The following is an 18,990-nucleotide window of genomic DNA, read 5'->3' on the forward strand; positions in this document are numbered from 1 at the left end:
AAAACACAACATGGTGGAGATGCAAAAAAAACGAATAAATCGAAATATGTCGAAGTATCAACTGCAGTCATATTTGGATGGTTGCCTAGATGGTCCCATTGTTGTTTAGAAATGGTGCTAAAAGAATTAGGGACAGATTTCCATAATTATAGTTTTCGTAATCCAAACTCCAGGAACTCGTCAGCACAAAACCTGTATCTACCTAACCAACAAGAGCAGGAATAATAATTTATCAGTGAAAGATTCATCCTTTAACTATTTAGTTACTTACTGCACTATCAGCTACTTAGGTAGTTCGTCTTTTGACTTGTAATATGTTATTAACAACACCTATGTTATAATTCAAACTGTTATAAGTAAGTACTTAGATAATTAAGAAAGAAAATCCACCAGAAGGATTTAGTAACAAGAATTAAATTTAATGTTGAAACAATCTTGACATTGAGCACCTATGTAGACCAGGCTCCAAATCTATACCTACCTATTATTAGATGTAGTAAAATCAATAGGTATTACTTGAATGCTACTTCAAATGGTAGCTACATACAAGCGATTCGAATCAATTAACCTTACCACTAGTTTTCAAGCTATTCATCAAAAAGCTGTCACTAACACAATCAACCGTAGGCACGTATAGAGATGGTTTATTAAGCACTTAGTACTATACAAACATATAGATACCTATTATTATATTTAATAATTCATTAGTAGATTAAAAGATTGATAAATGTTAAATTTTAATATGAATGTAGCCGATATGGAACGAATACGTGTTCGAATGCAAGCCAAGTGAAGGCCAGCACATTGTAGGACATCCACCCAAAAAGCGGATAAAAATTGCAAAGAATCAATAAATGCAGGTGCTTTAAAGTGGCCCATGTAAAGCCATTCATTAAGGAAAACGAAGATTTATGGTAGTGGACGGATTGTTGCTAATATGATGGTGACTACCAGGTGGAACTGATGGTAAGCGATCAGCCCCGCCCGTGTGCACACGCATCAAAGAAGTTGCGTTGGTGGCCCTTTGTATAAAGAAAATATGCTCTTTGGCTCTTTTCTAAAAGTTTTTCAGAAGGTTGTTTATCAGTTTAGAAATACCTACCGCAGACGATAGATTATTCCATAGATCGCTTGTGCAAGGCAGAAAGATCTGTGAAAAACGCACATTTCTGGACTGGATCATTGGCTTGCGGGCCTGTGGACGCGTACCCTAAGGGTTCAATAACTGTCTGCTATAATACCCATAAAATAGTAACATCCAAAATTCAAAACAAAAGGAATTCAACAACGGGATTTAAGCAGAATATTCGTACAAGCATGAATAAAACAATAGCAAATATTCCTGTAAAATTCTTTTATTTTGAATTCCATGTCGAACTATATTTTTAAACAATTTTATTTACAGTGTTTTTGCAAGTAACACAACGTTTACTATTTTTTTACTATTATAATCTTAGAATTGTCAACAAATTACGACACATTACAACAATATAGGTACTTTCACTTAATATTGATATGTATCAATCAATTTTTTTACAAGATTATTAAAATAAATGCATTAAACAACACATGTTTCCATATAAAGATATTTATATATATACAATAATTGCACTTGACAAGAATTACGATTGTTATTCGCCAGAAGATAGCCATTGGTGTAAATTAACCAGCTGTTAGTCCTGCGGCATCTATTTAAAAAAAAAGCATACTTTTCCTAACACTGAGTTCAATGTCAGACTCCATGAAGGTGTTATTAGGATTTTCTTACAAATTCAATAATTAATATTTAATCCAAGAGTGATCGAACCCAAAACCACATGCGCGGCAACCATACAAGAATACAGTAAAATTATTAAAATATACAAAATACTGTTCATGGAACAATAACTATCCAGAATTATAATAAAAATAATTAGAACATACGGTTTACTCGGGTAACTCTTCGATGGCGCAGCCTAATATTATGAACCCCTACCTTGGCTTGAAAGAAGTTGAGCATCCTTGAAGTGTTACGTGACGAAACCCTGTATTCTAATTATTACAGAGAAAAACAGTTAAGTAGATAGAACAAAAAATAGTATCCAATATCAGACCCAATGATAACATTGAGTGACGAGAGTAAATACATTTTAATCATAAATTGATCGGCAATAACTCTTTATTTTATGAGATCAAAGGTAAAAATACAATATGAATGTAAGCATGTACACATTAACGGCACCACTGGAACCCAGTTATTAACTTATCATTTAAATTTGAACATTAAATCGTATGTCTTATGATATATTTCATAACGTCAAATACAAAAAGCTAACGGCGGGCTGTCAGCACGCGGACTGAATGATGTTGGCTTTTCCCAAAGCAAAAAATGCCCGCACGCGAGTCATGGCCATGCCGATACTGTATGACCATCCATATCCATGACCTTAAGATTGTAACACACTGTTGTTAATTATTTCATCGCAATTGAAAATTACCTAAAAGGTAAGTGTGAACATGTACTATTTAGCACAAACCTGAATTTTATGTAATCCTGTCTAACGTAAATAAAGAATTAAAGGAATACCAAGAATTTTACACATTTATTTTTATCACTGGCTATGGGTGAGTGGATCCGGATGGAATTAAGTTATAGTACAAAGTCTAATTAAGAAATAGAATCAGTTAAAGAAAATCTTACATCATATACATTTTACAAGCAAAGCAAAGCAATTTGTACCTAATATATTGCACATATGGAAGCAGGTCGCTTCAAACCGGTGTATCTGAAAGTCATTGGGGGAGGCCTATGTTCAGCAGTGGCCGTCTCGTGGCTGATATAATGACGATCATTGTATTGTACATACAATAAATAATAATTACGAAATGTTTAAAAAAATGGCTACAAATTTATTAATGTATTTACCCTTTTATATGATGAATACGAAAACTGAATACTAATTGTTTGTTTTGTTGATTCAATTAATTAAAACAGGTAACGTAAAGACATAATCATACGTTACAATGCATACATTATTACTGCTGATACTTGACTTGTGACACACCTTTATAACAAAATACTAAGTATTTCAGATATTTTAAACTCCCTACCTTACCTTACTTTACTTTACTTTAGTTAACTCTTATGTACATTAATAAATGTACAAGCATAGTTTTAAAATTCTTCCAAACTTTACAAAAGATCACAATTTTTGTCCACAAACCAGAATTATTGCAATTTTATAGCAAATGGCGTACAGAACTTTGAGTTTTACATGAAATCATATGTGCATACAAGTTTATAAAAATATGTCTTCATCAAAATTACAATTATTTATAAAGTATTTCAAAATATATAATTGCAAAAGTATATATATTTCCGTTTGTATCATTGCGATATAACACAATCAAATCATTAAAAAACACTATGGAATGATTCAGTTAAGCGCGTTTTGATAACACGCGCTTTCAGCTTTACATGCATTTTAGTACACGCGAGACATTACGTTCACATCCTAGTACTTGTTAATATGTGAACGATCACAATAAAATGTATGGAAAATGCATATAGTTGTAAAAACGCATTAGCAAAACGCTTGCCATCTGAACATTACGTTACACTACGGGGAAATGGAAACATTATACCTTAACACAATTATAAACTTTAGATCACCTTCACCATACTATAAACAAGGTTACGACCCGGGTTTACTAGCTTTTCTAAAATTTCATTGTTAATAAGTAACAATCTTACTATGTCAGCCTGACTAGCACATTTATGCTTCAACGCAAATGTCCAATCTTATCAATAATACCTAATGGTCCATAGGCGCGCAGTTTTTAAACTAACAGAGGCACTTTGGCAAACCGGCATTACATACATTCACGATTTGATCGTATAAGGAATTTCTATTCAATATTTAGCAACGTTAACAATAGACTACGTCCATCACAATATATTACATTTAACAACTAATAAGATTCACTAGACTCAATCATATTTTGGGAGCAACTCAGAGGGGTTTGTAAAATTCTTAACAAAGTGCGGCCATTCCTTTATAATATCGTACAACTTGTCACCTGGACTGAGAGTAGACGCCAGTTGTCTGTGCGCAAACAGCTTATAGTCTTTAGCGAGTTTACCAATTTCTACTCCCCTTTTGAGCAACTTGATGCAAGCGTCTATTTGGTTCTGAGGAGGGGGATCATTGTTGAATGTTCCGATGAAACTAATCCCGATGCTGTACTTGTTGTAGCCCAACGTGTGCGCGCCCACGTAGTCCCAGCCGCGGCCGTAGTACGCGGAACCGTCGCCCGCTACTAAAAAGTTGTAGCCGATGTCGTCCCACTTTCTTGACTCGATGTGGAACATTTGTATGAGCCGCACGCGCAGAACACATTCGCTCTGGAATTTGATACAATACAATAATTAATATCGTCGTTTAAACAACAAATACTTAGGTTACAAATCATTTTTCTTAGTAAGTAATAATTACACGAAAGTTTGTATGCATATTTGTTACTCAATCACTTCAAAACGGGTCAATGGCTCGTCGGATTGAAATTTAGAACGGGGTTCGATTATGGTCTGAGCGCGGACGAAACCGCGGGTAGAAGCTAGTATTAAATATTATCATGCTTGTTTTCCCACTAGTAGGAACTTTTTGCCACTAACATTCCAAGGCTAAAGTGATAGCGGCAAACCTATTGCGATAGGTCGGGTCCGGATCAAACCAGTATTGCATTTCTTATCTTATATTAGGAATGTTGAGAAATCTAATATTTTTGTGCCGAAATTCTTTTGCGAATCACTACTATCTAAGAGCTTATCATACTAGCGGATGGCAATCATCCTCAATGCGGAGCGAGCGCACTACAAATACGTTACGGTCGCGCAACGAACACGCGACGCATACGCAGGGGATCGATGCGGACGCACAACGAGATTACTTCGAGTGGCAGCGTTGACGTCATATTACTGAATGTATAGAAAGTGACCCGGTTTTGGTGACTTTAAGGATTTTGTCGACTTTGAGGCTTTCTTAACTTATCGTTTTTGTTATCACGAACATATTTCTTGTAAAAAGTCATTTAACATGTATTAACCAACAGAAAAATAACTATAAAAAAGAAGAAAAAAAAAAGGGAGTTTGAGCCATTTTTGGCCAAATCCGTGCCAGTTTTGGCCATCAAAAATACAATAAAAGTAATCATAATTTATTAATTAAATTGGACATTTTACAAACAATGGTTTTCATTTAGTTTGGAAAATATGAAATATTACTTCACTTGAATTTAACTTGCAAATAAAGAGATCAACATTTATATGACGTTGGTAAAAGCTGCAAAGTAAACTGACCTCCCCTTTGTGTGAAGGCAATTTAATGCATCTCTGAAAATGAAAAATATATATTTGTTGATATGTAAAGCCAAGGAAAAATATTACGATAAATGACTAGAAGTGGGGTGTCTATGTACACCAGTTTTGGCCAGCCATGTGGCCAAAGATGGAGAAATTCATAATTTTGTCTCCATTAGTGGCCACCTTCTAATAACCTCACTTCAGAAACATATGGCGACAAAATAACTCTTTTTTTTTTGAGGGGGGAAAATCATCCAATGACTTCTCCCGCCTTGGGTGAGGCGGGAGGGAGTGTCAGACTCTTACTGACTAAAAACCACCCCGTTCCTTCTCCTGCTTTGAGCCGGAGCCCCGGTAACCTTTTACGTTGTCCGCAGCTCCGGATGACAAAATAACTTTAGTTCCACTTAGACAATATATTCTTCATGTAGTATTAACATAAACATCCAAACAAATAAGCAAAGATTTAAAAAATAAAAACCAAATCCTCACCCGCTCGCCTTAGTCTTTTTCAACTAAAAAGAATGACTTGTTGCATCGAAGTGAAGTTTGACACATCAAAGCTGCCAACGGTATCAGTGTCTCCAATATTCAATATTTTAAATACTGTACATCACAGAGCAATTTATTTGTCCATGCCTTAGTTATAAATATTTGAAGGCCCAAATGGCCACAAAGGGGTCGATGGCCACAACCGGGTCACTTGCCCTATTATACGTAACTTGCTACAAACACGCGACGAAAACGTAAAGTATTTACGCATTCGCTGCGCGCCTGTCCCGCCACGCAGTCGCTTACGAAACGCTAGTATGATAAGGCTTTAAGTATCTACTAGCGGACCCGACAGACGTTGTCCTGTCTACACGTCTTTAATTAGAAAATTTGTCGGATCCAATGTAAAACATTCCAAAATCAACAACTACTAATAAATTAAACATTAATTAAAAAGACATTGTCCAGCGGACAAAATTGTGAATCTAAACCATTCTCAGATCCCCTTGAACACACACAAAAAATTTCATCAAAATCGGTCCAGTCGTTTAAGAGAAGTTCAGTGACATACACACTTACAGAAGAATTATATATATATAAAGAAAAGATGTACAGTCAACCAAGTCAGTTGCTACGCAGAGATCACAAAATTGATTCAAAATAGCCATTGTTGTGTTATAATAAATTGTGTACTTTTAAACAAAGCCAAATCTTTTCTAACTCGCGCACTCAGAGTCATTTAATGGTTACTTAACCCAGTCCTTAACAGTTGTTTTCCATACAAAATCGTTACTAAGTAATAGTTTAAGTAAGCATTAAATGACTCTGAGTGTGGCAGTAAATCAATAGCCCGCAAATTTTAAAGTATCTGTACTGATTCTATGTTTATTTTCTTACATAGAACTCAAAAGAATTTGTTTGTTTGTTTAAACTCGTTAACCTATTTACTTTTGATAGCCCACTTTTTTAGATTGCTATCTTCACTTTGATTACATTGCTTTCTGCCCATATGCGTACAGGTAGTTTAATATAAAATGAATACTTGCGCCATCCAAGATTTTTGTTTTCCTATTACCAGTAGCTTGGTAATACTGTAATAGGAAAACACAAATACAAACTATAAAATTACAACTTAGAACAATTATTTAACATAACATTAAACAACTAACTTCAAACCCACCAATAGCAAAGAAATGGATGCCTGAAACACTGTAGAATATATTCTCTAGTGTCGTGCCATGATTGCACAAATAATTGCTCAGTGTGGAAGTCTAACCATGCGGATCACGTTATTCAGGCTGGGCTGGGCCGGTATCCAAGTAACTATTTAATCGAAGCTATAATTCATACTCACCTGTGTTTTACAACTTTCGGTAGCAGTGTGCGAAATGATAACCCAGGGCACGGGCTGCCTGATCTTGTCTAACTCATTCTCGACTGGTTGCGCTAACCAGTCAGATCTAGGTACTATCCTAAGGTGATCTGGAGCTATCAACAATGGATTAGCTGAAAAATATTAATTAAACAATCAGCAACACTATACAATCTTATCACGCAAGCTGTAAAAATTGTAACTCGTTTATTCAAGTATTACCACGCCAAGTTCCTATAACTCATATGAGACACTGACTCACGCTGGTATTTATTAATAGTTCAATTGCTTCAAACAACAAAGCAAATACATGCATTTGGATTCATTGTAGTCAAGGAGATGCCACTGAATTATGTAGTCCTTAGTAATATTGTATGTAGAAGTAAAACAATCTATAAAATCATGTAGTACCTTTGATAGGTTTCACATAGGGATCACTATCATCCTCTATCGCTTCGTAGTCTCTCTTTTTCCTATGCCTCTCAATACGGGTGACCACACTCTTATCCCCAGAGTCATCCAATGTTAGTAATGTATAAAACATCAACAGGAATATTAATGGCGTCAATATAATTGTAAATATAATTAAGTTTAAGTTTTCATAGAACAATCCCACCACCTTTGTGTAGTCTGAAATGATAATACAATTATTGAGTCACCGAATTTATGGTGAAAATGATAATCTTAATTTATAGCCACACCTTTAAAATGGTTAGTATCACTGTGCAATAGGAACTAAAGCGGGCAATGCCTATCTATAGGTTGGTGAAGTACTCACTACATTTTAGGGAAGTCCCTTACCGGTTTAATACAGAACACTCTAAAGACCAATTACCTTATTGGTACAAGGACAAACTGATATAATTAAAATGATAAGTATAATTATGATACAAAGCCCAGGGGACTTTTTAAAATATAGACATGTATTTATTTCAGACCAAATACTTTTACAGATTTTTGTACTTTACTATGTAATTGATAAATGATTGCACCAGCATTATTTTATAACAGATGTTCCAGAATTATTCTAATACAATCAGTTTGAAAGTAATCTAGTCTGATAGTGTATTTCAAATGTATTATTAATCTAGTGTAATAATTTAAACAATATTTCACTTGTTATCATAATATTTGAATTTTAATCAAAGATTTGAGTGAAAGAAAAAGATTATCTGCGAAGATATTTTTTCTTTGTAATTGTTACTGGATATGTTTTCCCAACAGAACTTAGAGTTTAAAGAATATTTGTGGGCCTTGGCAATAAGGATAACAAAGAAAAGTTTGACTGTGTGAGTCATTTATACTTAGTAGGCTGATGTAACTAATAAATGACTTTGTTCAGTGAACTATTTAAAGTGGCCAGAGCAAACAATTCACTGGAGTTAGTGACATTGCATGATTGTGAAACAGGGAAGGTGTGGGTTTAAATTAAGTAGTAGTTCCACTCACTTGGAGTCCTTGAGGTGTTGTCTTCCTCAGACATTGGTGAAGAAGAACTAGTAATATCATCTTGAGTAGAATTATTGCTAAGGATAATTGACAATATTGCAAAGATACCACCAAGTATTACGACACATACTGCTGAAAAAGTTATCTTATGCCATTTTCTTATATGAAACTTCTTGATAGCTGTAAAAGACAATAAAATTATTTATTATTGGTACTAATACACTCTGTATACTGTATAGATATTATTAAATAATCATCAATTAATTAATAAATCAATAAATTTGCAGCTGATACATATATTAAAATAAATAAATAAGCAAGTAGGACATAAAATTTTACAATGATTTTCTTAATTTAGTATATCCCTATTCACTTAAAAAATTATCATATTTAACAATCGCAACGAAACAATTATGATGTAACAATGCAGTGTGAATATCTAATAAAACTTAATCCTGTTTTATGATGGTTATTTGATACATTGATATGGACTCATATTATAAACATTTCAGTAAAAGATATCTTGTACTTTCTCACAGACAAGATGGCTGCCAGTTGGCATCGGTAGCTTTTACAAAACATATTATAACAGAGCAACATTAATGGCCTTTACTTTAATAAAAAAATATCTCCACATCATAATTCAAAGGTTTATTGCAAAGTTAATCTTTTTATATTTCTACAGCTGTATTTCCTGTTCTGGGTTTCCCCCAAGAGAGTTATAGTTTACCTTACGTAGCAAAGTGAAAGCTGTGCATTCTAGTTTCATGAATACATATAGCATACATAGTTAGATGTAACTTTTTCTATAAAGACTAACATCATAACAAATGGTAGTTGTCTAGAAAATCATTGATAGCAATCAAACAATGACTTTGCATATCATTAACAAATTAATCAGAACAGTATAAGTAATAAGTATCTATACATATACTTATGTATAGATATAAATAAATAACCTAAAGATCTAGAACTTTTTTCCTTAATCTATATGTTTCAAAACAGTTTAGCCAGTTATATACATGGTCTAGTTACATACTGACTGTGAGCATATACCTGCATAATTCTTATATATAGAGACTACATAACAAATGATATTACAGCTTGCTTATTCAGCTTAAATGCAGCATACATAAGTAGTAAATAATAACATGTTACAACATAGCATCAGTTGCTTTGCAAAGTATAGAGTGACAGACAAAGTAAAACCGATTCCCAAGTAATTGCTTATAATTCATTACTTACATTTATCAGTTTTTGTTTCTCGCTCATACTTTTGTGTCGGAATGTCTTCGTCATCAGTTTTAACATATGAAGGGTTCTCTAACCCAGATGCATTTTGTATAACCTGCTTGATAATAACAGGTCCATTGAAATAAGTGTTGTTACCAATCACAACATTCTCAGAGTTATTAATTGCCACATTGCCCTGTATTGGACTGCTGTTTGGCTTCACTAAACTTGGTGGGAGTGTTGGAATGGTGGCAAGAGTGCCAGTCGTCCTTGAACTTTTGTCATCTATCTCGATATCATCATCACTGTCGCTATTTTCTTCAATTATTTGGAAATCACCTAACTCGCCTTTTACTTTAATACCAATACTATCATTCACATAGCCCGTTTCATTTTTCAGTGCCATTATCAATAAAATTCATGCACAATTCACATCTTTAATTTCCCATTACTGTCCACCAATACTTATATGAAGAATGCACTTGCCTAAAACTTGATTTATTCAATGAAAACTTGCGGAAACAAACTTTCAGTCACTCCGATTGATTTAAGAAAGTTGTAAAATAATGTTGTTTGTTTTGTTTATAATAAGGAAGCTAATTGTCTGTTCTTTTTTCGATATATAAAATTATTTTCCTCAACTTCTCAAGTTTATTTTTAACTTTTTTTAGATTTCAATTTCGTTATCACAGATAACAAAAATAAACTTCAGTGCAATGATGGATGACCGGATGACAAACAAAGAGAAAGATTCATTCGTTCCCCAGTCAGACCCAGAATAAATTATATTTTTCTTAATTTTATTAATTTGTTGATTAACAACAAATTTTAATGAAACAAAATAGATAAACATTTAAATCAAACTTAAACCATTGTTTTCTTATATTATTCATTCAATCCCTTTGTTATTTATTTACACCATTAACCTTCTACAACTCTACAATGAAAACCGACTGTCAATGTCAACACAAATTTTCAATACTGTCAACTGTCATCAAAGCAGCAAAGTTGACAACTCAACTTGACAAGTGACAACAATGCTCTGCCATAGAGATGGGTTGTAACAGGTTAAACACTATATCTGTTATAACTGTTACTGTTACATAAAAATAACAGATCCAAATATCTGTTACTAAATAACAGCCTGTTATTATTGTACGGACGATAAAACGTCTTCTTTATCTAGTACTCTTTAAAACCGAAAATCGTATAGAAAATAGATATAAAAGAGCATTTTTATTAAAAAACAAAATTTTCAAATAAAAAAAATTAAAATTATAAATTGTAATTATTTTGAAACAACAAAATTTTCTCTATGACAGTTTTAACTGAAATTGCCATAGAGAAAATAAAATAAATTATACGTATTTTTTAAAATGGTCACTGGTCAGGCCTTATAACACTTGACAGGTAATGCAACTAAATATAGAAGTCACTTTTTCCTTACTATTTGTTCTTGCAAGACCACCGTCTATATTTTAGGACTAATAAATACTAGGTGCTTCTCTTTTTAGCGTCGTTTAATCGCTTTAGTAAGAGTGAGAAGTAAACATGTTCCGAAATAAATAATAGGTGTGTCTCATTTCGCAAAGGTCATTTATTAATGAGGAAAAGAGAGAGATTGAATACGCATGTACAACAAAGTAACAGCCGTACGTAGTAACCTATGGTATTGGTAACAACTAACAGTCGGTTTGTGTAAGGACTGTTACAATGAATAATAGTAATAGCCGTGGTAACAGGATTTGAGGGTCTGTTATTAAATTAACAGATAAAATATGTTGGCAGTAACAGTTGTTGTTAGTTATTTGTAGATATCTGTTACTTTTATCGGTTACGATAAATATGCCTCACTCCTACTCTGCCAAGTTCCAAACCAACACCGACACCGTATTATTGACTATTGAGTATCTTTTGGCTTCTACAGTCTTATTAGAGTAACGCTTTTCATAAAAAATAATAATAAAAACAACCATAACAAAGCAAACATAAACAATGTGTAGTATGTCAAATTATAACTGTTTCTAACTAGTTCAAAATTTCAAATAGTATTGTTTACGTGTGCGTCTCGCCCTCGCCAGAGAGTTATCTACCAGAAATTATAAGATAAAATGTTTACTATTCATGAAGGTGAAGTAATTTACAAAGAAATATACGGTTCTCTTCCTAAACAAAGAATCTACGTGAAACCGCCAGGTAAATTAGGTTAATAGGTAGTTGCTCATAAGCTCCTATTATGTATTCAACTTGTGTAGTATTGGTGTCGTGTACTCCACGTCAATGTTTTGTTTATTACAGACCAATCAAACGTTGTGGTGCTCAACGAGGAGAAGTTTAATGAATTCGCTAATTTATTTACAAGAGTGTTCCTGCCTCAGGGTTATCCATATAGTGTAAGCAGAGATTATTCAAACTATCAAATATGGGACACAGCACAAGCTTTCTGCAGCACAATCACTGGTAAGCTGCACCTAAAAAATAATTAATTAAATCTAAATCACTTTACTGTGAGTAGTAGTTACACATTGCATTTGTTTGATAATCTTATTGATAAAATATTCTAGCATGTAAATATTATTATAGCATTTACATAATCAATCACTAAACTGCATTTTACAGGTATTCTTGCAACCCAGGAAGTTCTGAGAGGTGTAGGAGTTGGCGACACAACTGCAACTCCATTAGCAGCTACTGTGACATGGGTTCTAAAAGATGGATGTGGACATTTAGGGAAGATTTATTTTGCTTACACCCATGGGTAACTTATTTTCTTTTTTATAAAACTGTTGGTGGCCATGAATAAGAGTGAGAGTTCATCAATTGTATTGTCAGATCATAATCAGAAGTAGCCAAGGCTGATAATCACAAATCTAATTTCAATAATTCCAGTAATAATTGCTTTACCTCATCCTTGCACACCTGTGCACCGGTTAACCACCTGATTAACCAATTAAGTGCCTTAGGATGTTACTTAATAGCTATGTCATTTCTTGTTTTCAGCACCCATCTGGATGCTTACAGTAAAAAGTGGCGGCTGTATGCAGATGTGCTGAATGATGCAGCAATGTGCATAGAAATAGCTTTACCAGCGTTCAAGAACTACACCACAGCAGTCTTGTGTGTTAGCACAGTAATGAAAGCCATTGTAGGAGTTGCTGGTATGTTTTAAGGGCAAATTTTTGTTTTGTTTTAACATGTACATGATTTTCTTCAGTATTGAGGGAATGTTTATAAACATTTTATCATACTAATAGCTAGGTAGCACCAATGCTTGCAGTATTTACCACATGTTGTACAACACTAACTCAACAACATAAATATATAGTAGTACATGATAACATAACTGGATTATGCATTCATCCACATTATAAATTTCAAATTCCTTCTGTAGATCCACACTTAGGGATTGATCTATGTCTAACCCACTATAAAGTAGTTTATGGTTTCAGGAGGTGCAACCAGAGCAGCCATGACACAACATCATGCTATTAGGAGCAATCTGGCAGATGTCTCCGCAAAAGATTCTGCTCAAGAAACAGCTGTCAATCTGATTGCCTCCCTTACAGCTTTGACAATCATTACAATCTTTGGGTATTTAAATTAATAATTTGGTATTTTATACAATATACTTGGTTAAACATGACATTTGATTAAGGTTTATCTTTATATATAATAATTCTTCTATAAGTGTGTATGTCACTGAACTTCTCTTAAACGACGTGAACGTGTAGACAGGACAACGTCTGTCGGTTCCGCTAGTAAAGATATATTTTGTCAGAAATGATAAAATCATATTTCTATGTAAATTTCATAAAAATCATTCAGATCCATTATGTGGACAATTACTTCTTAACAAACATAATGTTAATTATATGTAAACCTAGTTTATTACATTCCTATGATGAAATTCCAGGAGTTCACTTACGGTATTCACAACTATGATGATTTTTCATATTATCTTCAACTACATGGCTGTGAGATCAGTCTGTTTGAGGACCTTGAATGAACCAAGATTTTTACAAATAATTGACGCCTATTTGAATGAGGAAATTATTGCAAAGCCTTGTACTGTGAACAGAAATGAACCAGTTGTATTCTTACCAATTGGCCCGAACAGTTTAGGTAAGTAAAGCACACATTTAACACATTTCACGGTTATTGTAAACTTTGTCTCACACTTGAATTTTCTCCCGTCTCACGGCTCTGGTTCTACGGCGGCGCCGCCGTCCCATCACACTGTACATAGCGCCGCCACCGCGCGCGTTTCCTGTGTTTGTTTCATTCCATTACTGGCCGCGTACGAACGTGGTAATGGTAAAAAGTTACGCACGTGCACGTGCGGCCGTAGCCCGGTGGCGGCATCGCGTACAGGCACGCTTACAATCAGTACCAAACCCTTAATGTAAAATTTACTTACAGATAGACAACTATGCGGATTCCAAATCAAAATAGGTCATTCTATGAAGAAACTTGTGGATAAAAATCCAAAAGCTTATTTTATGATCAATGTTAAAGGAGTTTACAAACACAATGATTACATCTTAGTGCATTGTTTGGAAACAAGGAAGATATACATATATCCGCGAGACTCTGCCACTTCTGATAGTATATTGTGTGCTTACTTCCATGCAGTTTTGTATGGCATTGTGATTTGTGCGATAAATGATATTCCTTTGGTAATGTTAATATTTTTTTATTTAAAATTATACTATGTTTTTGTTACATTTTTAACAGAACTTGATGTATTTCATTACAGAATATTTACAAAAACCCCGCAAATCTTCAGAAACCATTCCCCGTTATTTGTGAGACCTTACAACAAGCTGAGTGGTCAAAGGTTACAGTAGAAAATCTACCCCTACACAGCAAATTTAATTACGAACCTTCATTTGAACTTATGGACTTTCTTAATAAGATCGTGCAAAGAGAATGGGTCAAAGTAAGGGTAGGACTTCAAAAAGTTGGTAAGAAATGTGACTTGTTTATTTTAAACATATCAACTATATCACATCAATTGCTATTTCAAAAATTTAAACACAAACATAGTGGCATTACAGATTATGTACCTTCTGTCGTTTTATTTGAATATTTTTCTTCTGTTCTCGAGAAAGTCACACAGAGATCAGGATATTACATATTTGCATAGAATGGTCTGAAACATAAAGATAAAATTTTAAGTTGCTCACACTTACACCCATAAAGACTTCGAAATGAAATGTAATTTGTTAACATGTCTATTTCAGGCTGGGAGGTTAATAAAAACCTTCTTGTCGTGGATGAATGGCGCATCTGCACTGCAAAGCTTATAGCCACGCAAATTTCTGTAAGAGAAAATCTCATACCAAAAGTTGTAGCTCATAGTGTTCCTAAAATAAAGACATTTAATAAACACGAGGAAGTCACTGATAAGCAAGATAAGCTTAATGCTTACTTAATTGAACCAGACACAGATAATTCAGATACAAATATAGGTAAAGGAAACCGCGAAGCGACACAAGAGCAAGATTTACCACCCAGAGTGTACAATAACCAGGTATTGTCTAATATCTGAGACATAGAACCTAGTATGCAATATGTTAGTTTAATATGGTATTAGACTTTTTAGTAAATAAATATGGTACAATTTAGAGTCAATTCACACTGAAGGAGTAATACCGTGAAGCAGAACTCCCACCTGAATTTATAAGCAATATTGGGTATAGAAGTAGTTAAAGTTTGCCATGCTATGTGAACTATGGCTGTCCTAGTCATGCTAGTGGGAATTTATTGTTACGAATTTTAATAAAAGATCGCCTGTACGCCTAATTTAATGCGCACAGACCTGCATCATTATGTCCATTTCAATAGACTATTATGTCGAATGTAGACATATTATTTTTGATAATATTTTATTAATTTATGTTGGTATGTGATAGATGAAAAATGGTTTTATAGTTTACAACACCATATTTATTTATGACTTTATTTTACTAGATACATTTTATATACATTTTTAAATAAATCAGAGAATATTATACCATACAGACGATACAGATATGTTCTGTTGCAGAAGGATACTTTGTAAATAGGTGTTTCTTACAGTGATTAGATGGTTTATAATAAATGAATATTATATGGCTAAATCATATTATAATAATAGATATATACTATTAAATAATAATTATTTTGATGAAATTAATTTTGTTTACTCAAATAGGACAATACAGGCAATTATTTACATTCCTGTTTATATTTTTATGATGTTTGTTAAATTTAATATTAAGTAAATGTTTGAACGAAAATTTGTATAATTTTATATACATGCGTAATATACCTAGAGTATAATAAATAAATAATTAATATGGGTGAACATTGTTGTTTTATTTAACGCCTTCGTGGATAGGTTTTTAATAATATTAATTAGGACCACGAACAATCCCTATAGCTACGTAATATACTTACATAACGTCATGCCTCTCAATTTATGATGTATTGTGAAATATTTAAAATATAAAACCACTGATTTAAAAGTAGATAAAGAGCTACAGGTGGCGGACAGTGGTGTTCATTAAAATACATTGGTAAACCATTAAAATACATTAATGTGATTACATACTTATTAGATCCTCTCAGGAACAGGAAAGATGTCGTTTCGTCCTCGTATCCTGTCGTAATTTTTAACTGTAAGTTTGAATTCAGCAACCCGCATTCATTGAGCAAGTGTGGTGGTTAATGCTCAAACTTTCTCCGGGTGAGAAGATGCTTTGCTCAGCAGTGGGCACGTGTATGCTGTTGATAATGAAATAAGCTAATATAAATCAAAATCACCAATATAGACCATTTTGAAATTCCCACGTTTTCAAATAATGTAAAATTGTTTTAAAAGCTGTTTTTATTTTAAATTATAGTGAAATACATTTTCTAATCTATTAATAAATATAGCAAAATTGTATTAATATAGTAGATAGTCGAATGATATTTCTTATTTCATCGGTATTACAGAAGGACGATTATTCGGGTTCAAAATTGATAAATACTGAGTAAATATTTATCCATTTTTTTTAATAAATACCTACTCGAGTAATAATCAGTATTTATTCGAGATCGCCCATCTCTAATTAGTATTATTAAACCGGATTATATAATATTACTGACAATGTTGCCATAGCTAAAAAGACGACGAGTCGCTCGACTCGTCCGCTACCAGTGCTACCACCACTACGCGCCGCGGAATGCTACGCCTGGCAACACGAGTATTGATTTTTAACTTATTCCCGCGGGTAGTATTCCTTGCGCCCTTACACAGCGAATATTAAATCCATGACGTAACACGTAATTTATTATCTCAGTGTAGGTGTGAGCGAGTGAAAATTACTGTTTTACCTGCATATTACACTCAATTAATCTACATCGACCCTCACACGTCTTTAATAATGGAATCTGAAAACCATGCGTTTGCTGGTTGGTCCACAGAAGAGAGATTTTGTTTACTAAAAGTAGTTGATATTGACATCGAAAAAATCCGAAAACAAATACCTGCTAAAAGTCCAAATCAAATTAAAGAAGCAATTATCTATGTTATCAACTCGCTGTACCCATCTGATGGAGATCCTCCACCATGCTCTCGTATGAAGCTGTCCGAGTGGCAACAATTTTTAACTAGCTCGTCAGCTGATCCAACCGAGCGTCGTGCAGAAGGAGCAATCACTGCGAGAATGATTGCTCAGCTAGAATATATACCGACTCCTGAGCGCACCTGGAACATAGATTTCAAAGAAGTATTTCTGCAGATGGCTAATGCTATGGAAGGTAGACCTGTGGTGGCTGATGCAGCAGTTACGGAAGTTCTTTATTTGATGGCGACTGACACCGTACGACGTTGTAACGGAATCGTGCCTCCTGGACTTAAAGACTTCATATCTAAAATCAGTGCGGGTAACAAATCCATGCCGCCACGTGCTCCTCAGCAATCGCCGTCCCTGCAAGATCCACGCGCCACCTGTATGTATCCTCAAAGCGGCTATGATCCGGTTTACGTCGCGGCTGCAATGGGAAATCCTGTGAGGCCCGGTAGACATTCTGGCAGATCTTCCAGGCGACATCATCGTCAGTAAATTTGCATCATATGAGATATTTTTCGTTTGGTTTAATTTTTGTCGTAAGCCGACTCTCAATCGAGGGAGCAAAAAGGTGCTGTTGGATAAGAGCGTAGCTCTAGGAAGGTAAGACTGAAATGGAAAATGATAAGAAGGATAATCGTCAATCGATTGAAAATTCGTTTATGCTTTCAATTAAGTAATTTATTTAGTTTAGTTATCAATTGTGTAACAGAAGTGAAGTAGGTATTTACAGTGGCAGTATTGCAATGTGTCGTATACCTAACTACATAGTTGCCTACACCGAAATTGTTACTGAAATTACCTACTTGATTAGTAACGGTGGAAAACGTTTGTCGTGAATTATTGTTTTGTCAAACTAGTTTTAAGAAAACTGTGGTTATTATAACGGAATTCGATCTAGATGCTTGTCACATTGTATAACGAGAACATGCATCAAGGAATTACGAGGGAATTATGCAATGATATTAAAACCGGTGCAATTTTGGTGCAAATAAGTAACTTTTTACTTATCTATATAAAATTTTCATATAAATTTTTTGTACTTATATTATGGTAGATGATTGCAAAATGTGTTAACGAAAGATTGTGCCCCTGAAAGCCAGTGGACTTTCAATGTAACTCGTCAAAAAGTCACGCGTGAAACGCACAAATTACGAAAGATGAACTCACATAACCTTTCTAATATGAAACCTTTTATACATTTATACCTACGTATTATAATATATTAGTACCTACATTTTGTACTTACCATTAAGTATATAAACTTCTTTGTGACGCATTTTTAAATTAAATATGCTTAATTGTGTTGTGTATGTGTAAATTTGTAATCAAATATAAACAAGTATTTTTCCCTAAAATCAAACTTGTAATGGATTAAATACTTCTTATACGAACTCATAATGGATCTTTTATTTCATCGCATCGACATTTATCTCGATATGACTTATATAACCAACTCGTACAGCTACACGAAACATAAAAATCTAGCATCTTAAATTCAAAAA

General features: G+C 33.8%; 2 protein-coding genes across 4 annotated transcripts in view; one reads left to right on the forward strand and one right to left on the reverse strand.

Moving 5' to 3' along the window:
- Nucleotides 1–16,236, forward strand: part of LOC118262794 (RUS family member 1) — a 137,781-nt gene extending 121,545 nt beyond the window's left edge. Inside the window, exons 2-10 of one of the 2 annotated variants that reach the window (XM_050704418.1) lie at nucleotides 11,917–12,083; nucleotides 12,186–12,347; nucleotides 12,507–12,645; nucleotides 12,888–13,045; nucleotides 13,337–13,478; nucleotides 13,801–14,009; nucleotides 14,307–14,563; nucleotides 14,644–14,851; nucleotides 15,131–16,236. In XM_050704418.1, the coding sequence (XP_050560375.1) occupies nucleotides 11,999–12,083; nucleotides 12,186–12,347; nucleotides 12,507–12,645; nucleotides 12,888–13,045; nucleotides 13,337–13,478; nucleotides 13,801–14,009; nucleotides 14,307–14,563; nucleotides 14,644–14,851; nucleotides 15,131–15,438 (1,668 nt within the window). In that variant the 5' untranslated portion in view covers nucleotides 11,917–11,998 and the 3' untranslated portion in view covers nucleotides 15,439–16,236. Of the gene's footprint in view, nucleotides 1–11,524; nucleotides 12,084–12,185; nucleotides 12,348–12,506; nucleotides 12,646–12,887; nucleotides 13,046–13,336; nucleotides 13,479–13,800; nucleotides 14,010–14,306; nucleotides 14,564–14,643; nucleotides 14,852–15,130 lie in introns of those variants that run through there. The other variant, XM_050704419.1, reaches the window with a different exon arrangement.
- On the reverse strand, nucleotides 1,340–10,647 carry LOC118262842 (peptidoglycan-recognition protein LE). Of its 2 annotated transcripts, XM_035574469.2 has the most exons (5): nucleotides 9,900–10,642; nucleotides 8,655–8,834; nucleotides 7,617–7,835; nucleotides 7,188–7,339; nucleotides 1,340–4,384 (listed from the first exon to the last, which is right to left on the reverse strand). In XM_035574469.2, exons 1-5 carry the CDS (start codon nucleotides 10,291–10,293, stop codon nucleotides 3,971–3,973), a joined length of 1,359 nt encoding a protein of 452 aa, XP_035430362.2. In that variant the 5' UTR covers nucleotides 10,294–10,642; the 3' UTR covers nucleotides 1,340–3,970. The 2 variants fall into 2 exon arrangements, with proteins under 2 accessions (XP_035430362.2, XP_035430370.2); XM_035574477.2 differs by lacking the exon at nucleotides 7,617–7,835 and having other exon boundaries at nucleotides 9,900–10,647.
- Nucleotides 16,237–18,990: the final 2,754 nt, after the last annotated feature.

The sequence above is a fragment of the Spodoptera frugiperda genome, chromosome 25 (assembly GCF_023101765.2).
Source record: "Spodoptera frugiperda isolate SF20-4 chromosome 25, AGI-APGP_CSIRO_Sfru_2.0, whole genome shotgun sequence".
Taxonomy (NCBI): domain Eukaryota; kingdom Metazoa; phylum Arthropoda; class Insecta; order Lepidoptera; family Noctuidae; genus Spodoptera; species Spodoptera frugiperda.

Coding starts and splice junctions, on each gene's coding strand:
- LOC118262842 (XM_035574469.2), bottom strand. CDS start 10,293: ATGGCACTGAAAAATGAAACGGGCTATGTGAATGATAGTATTGGTATT. Junction 8,835..9,899: donor AGAAACAAAAACTGATAAAT/GTAAGTAATGAA, acceptor TGTCTTTTACAG/CTATCAAGAAGTTTCATATA. Junction 4,385..7,187: donor CCGAAAGTTGTAAAACACAG/GTGAGTATGAAT, acceptor ATCAAATTCCAG/AGCGAATGTGTTCTGCGCGT.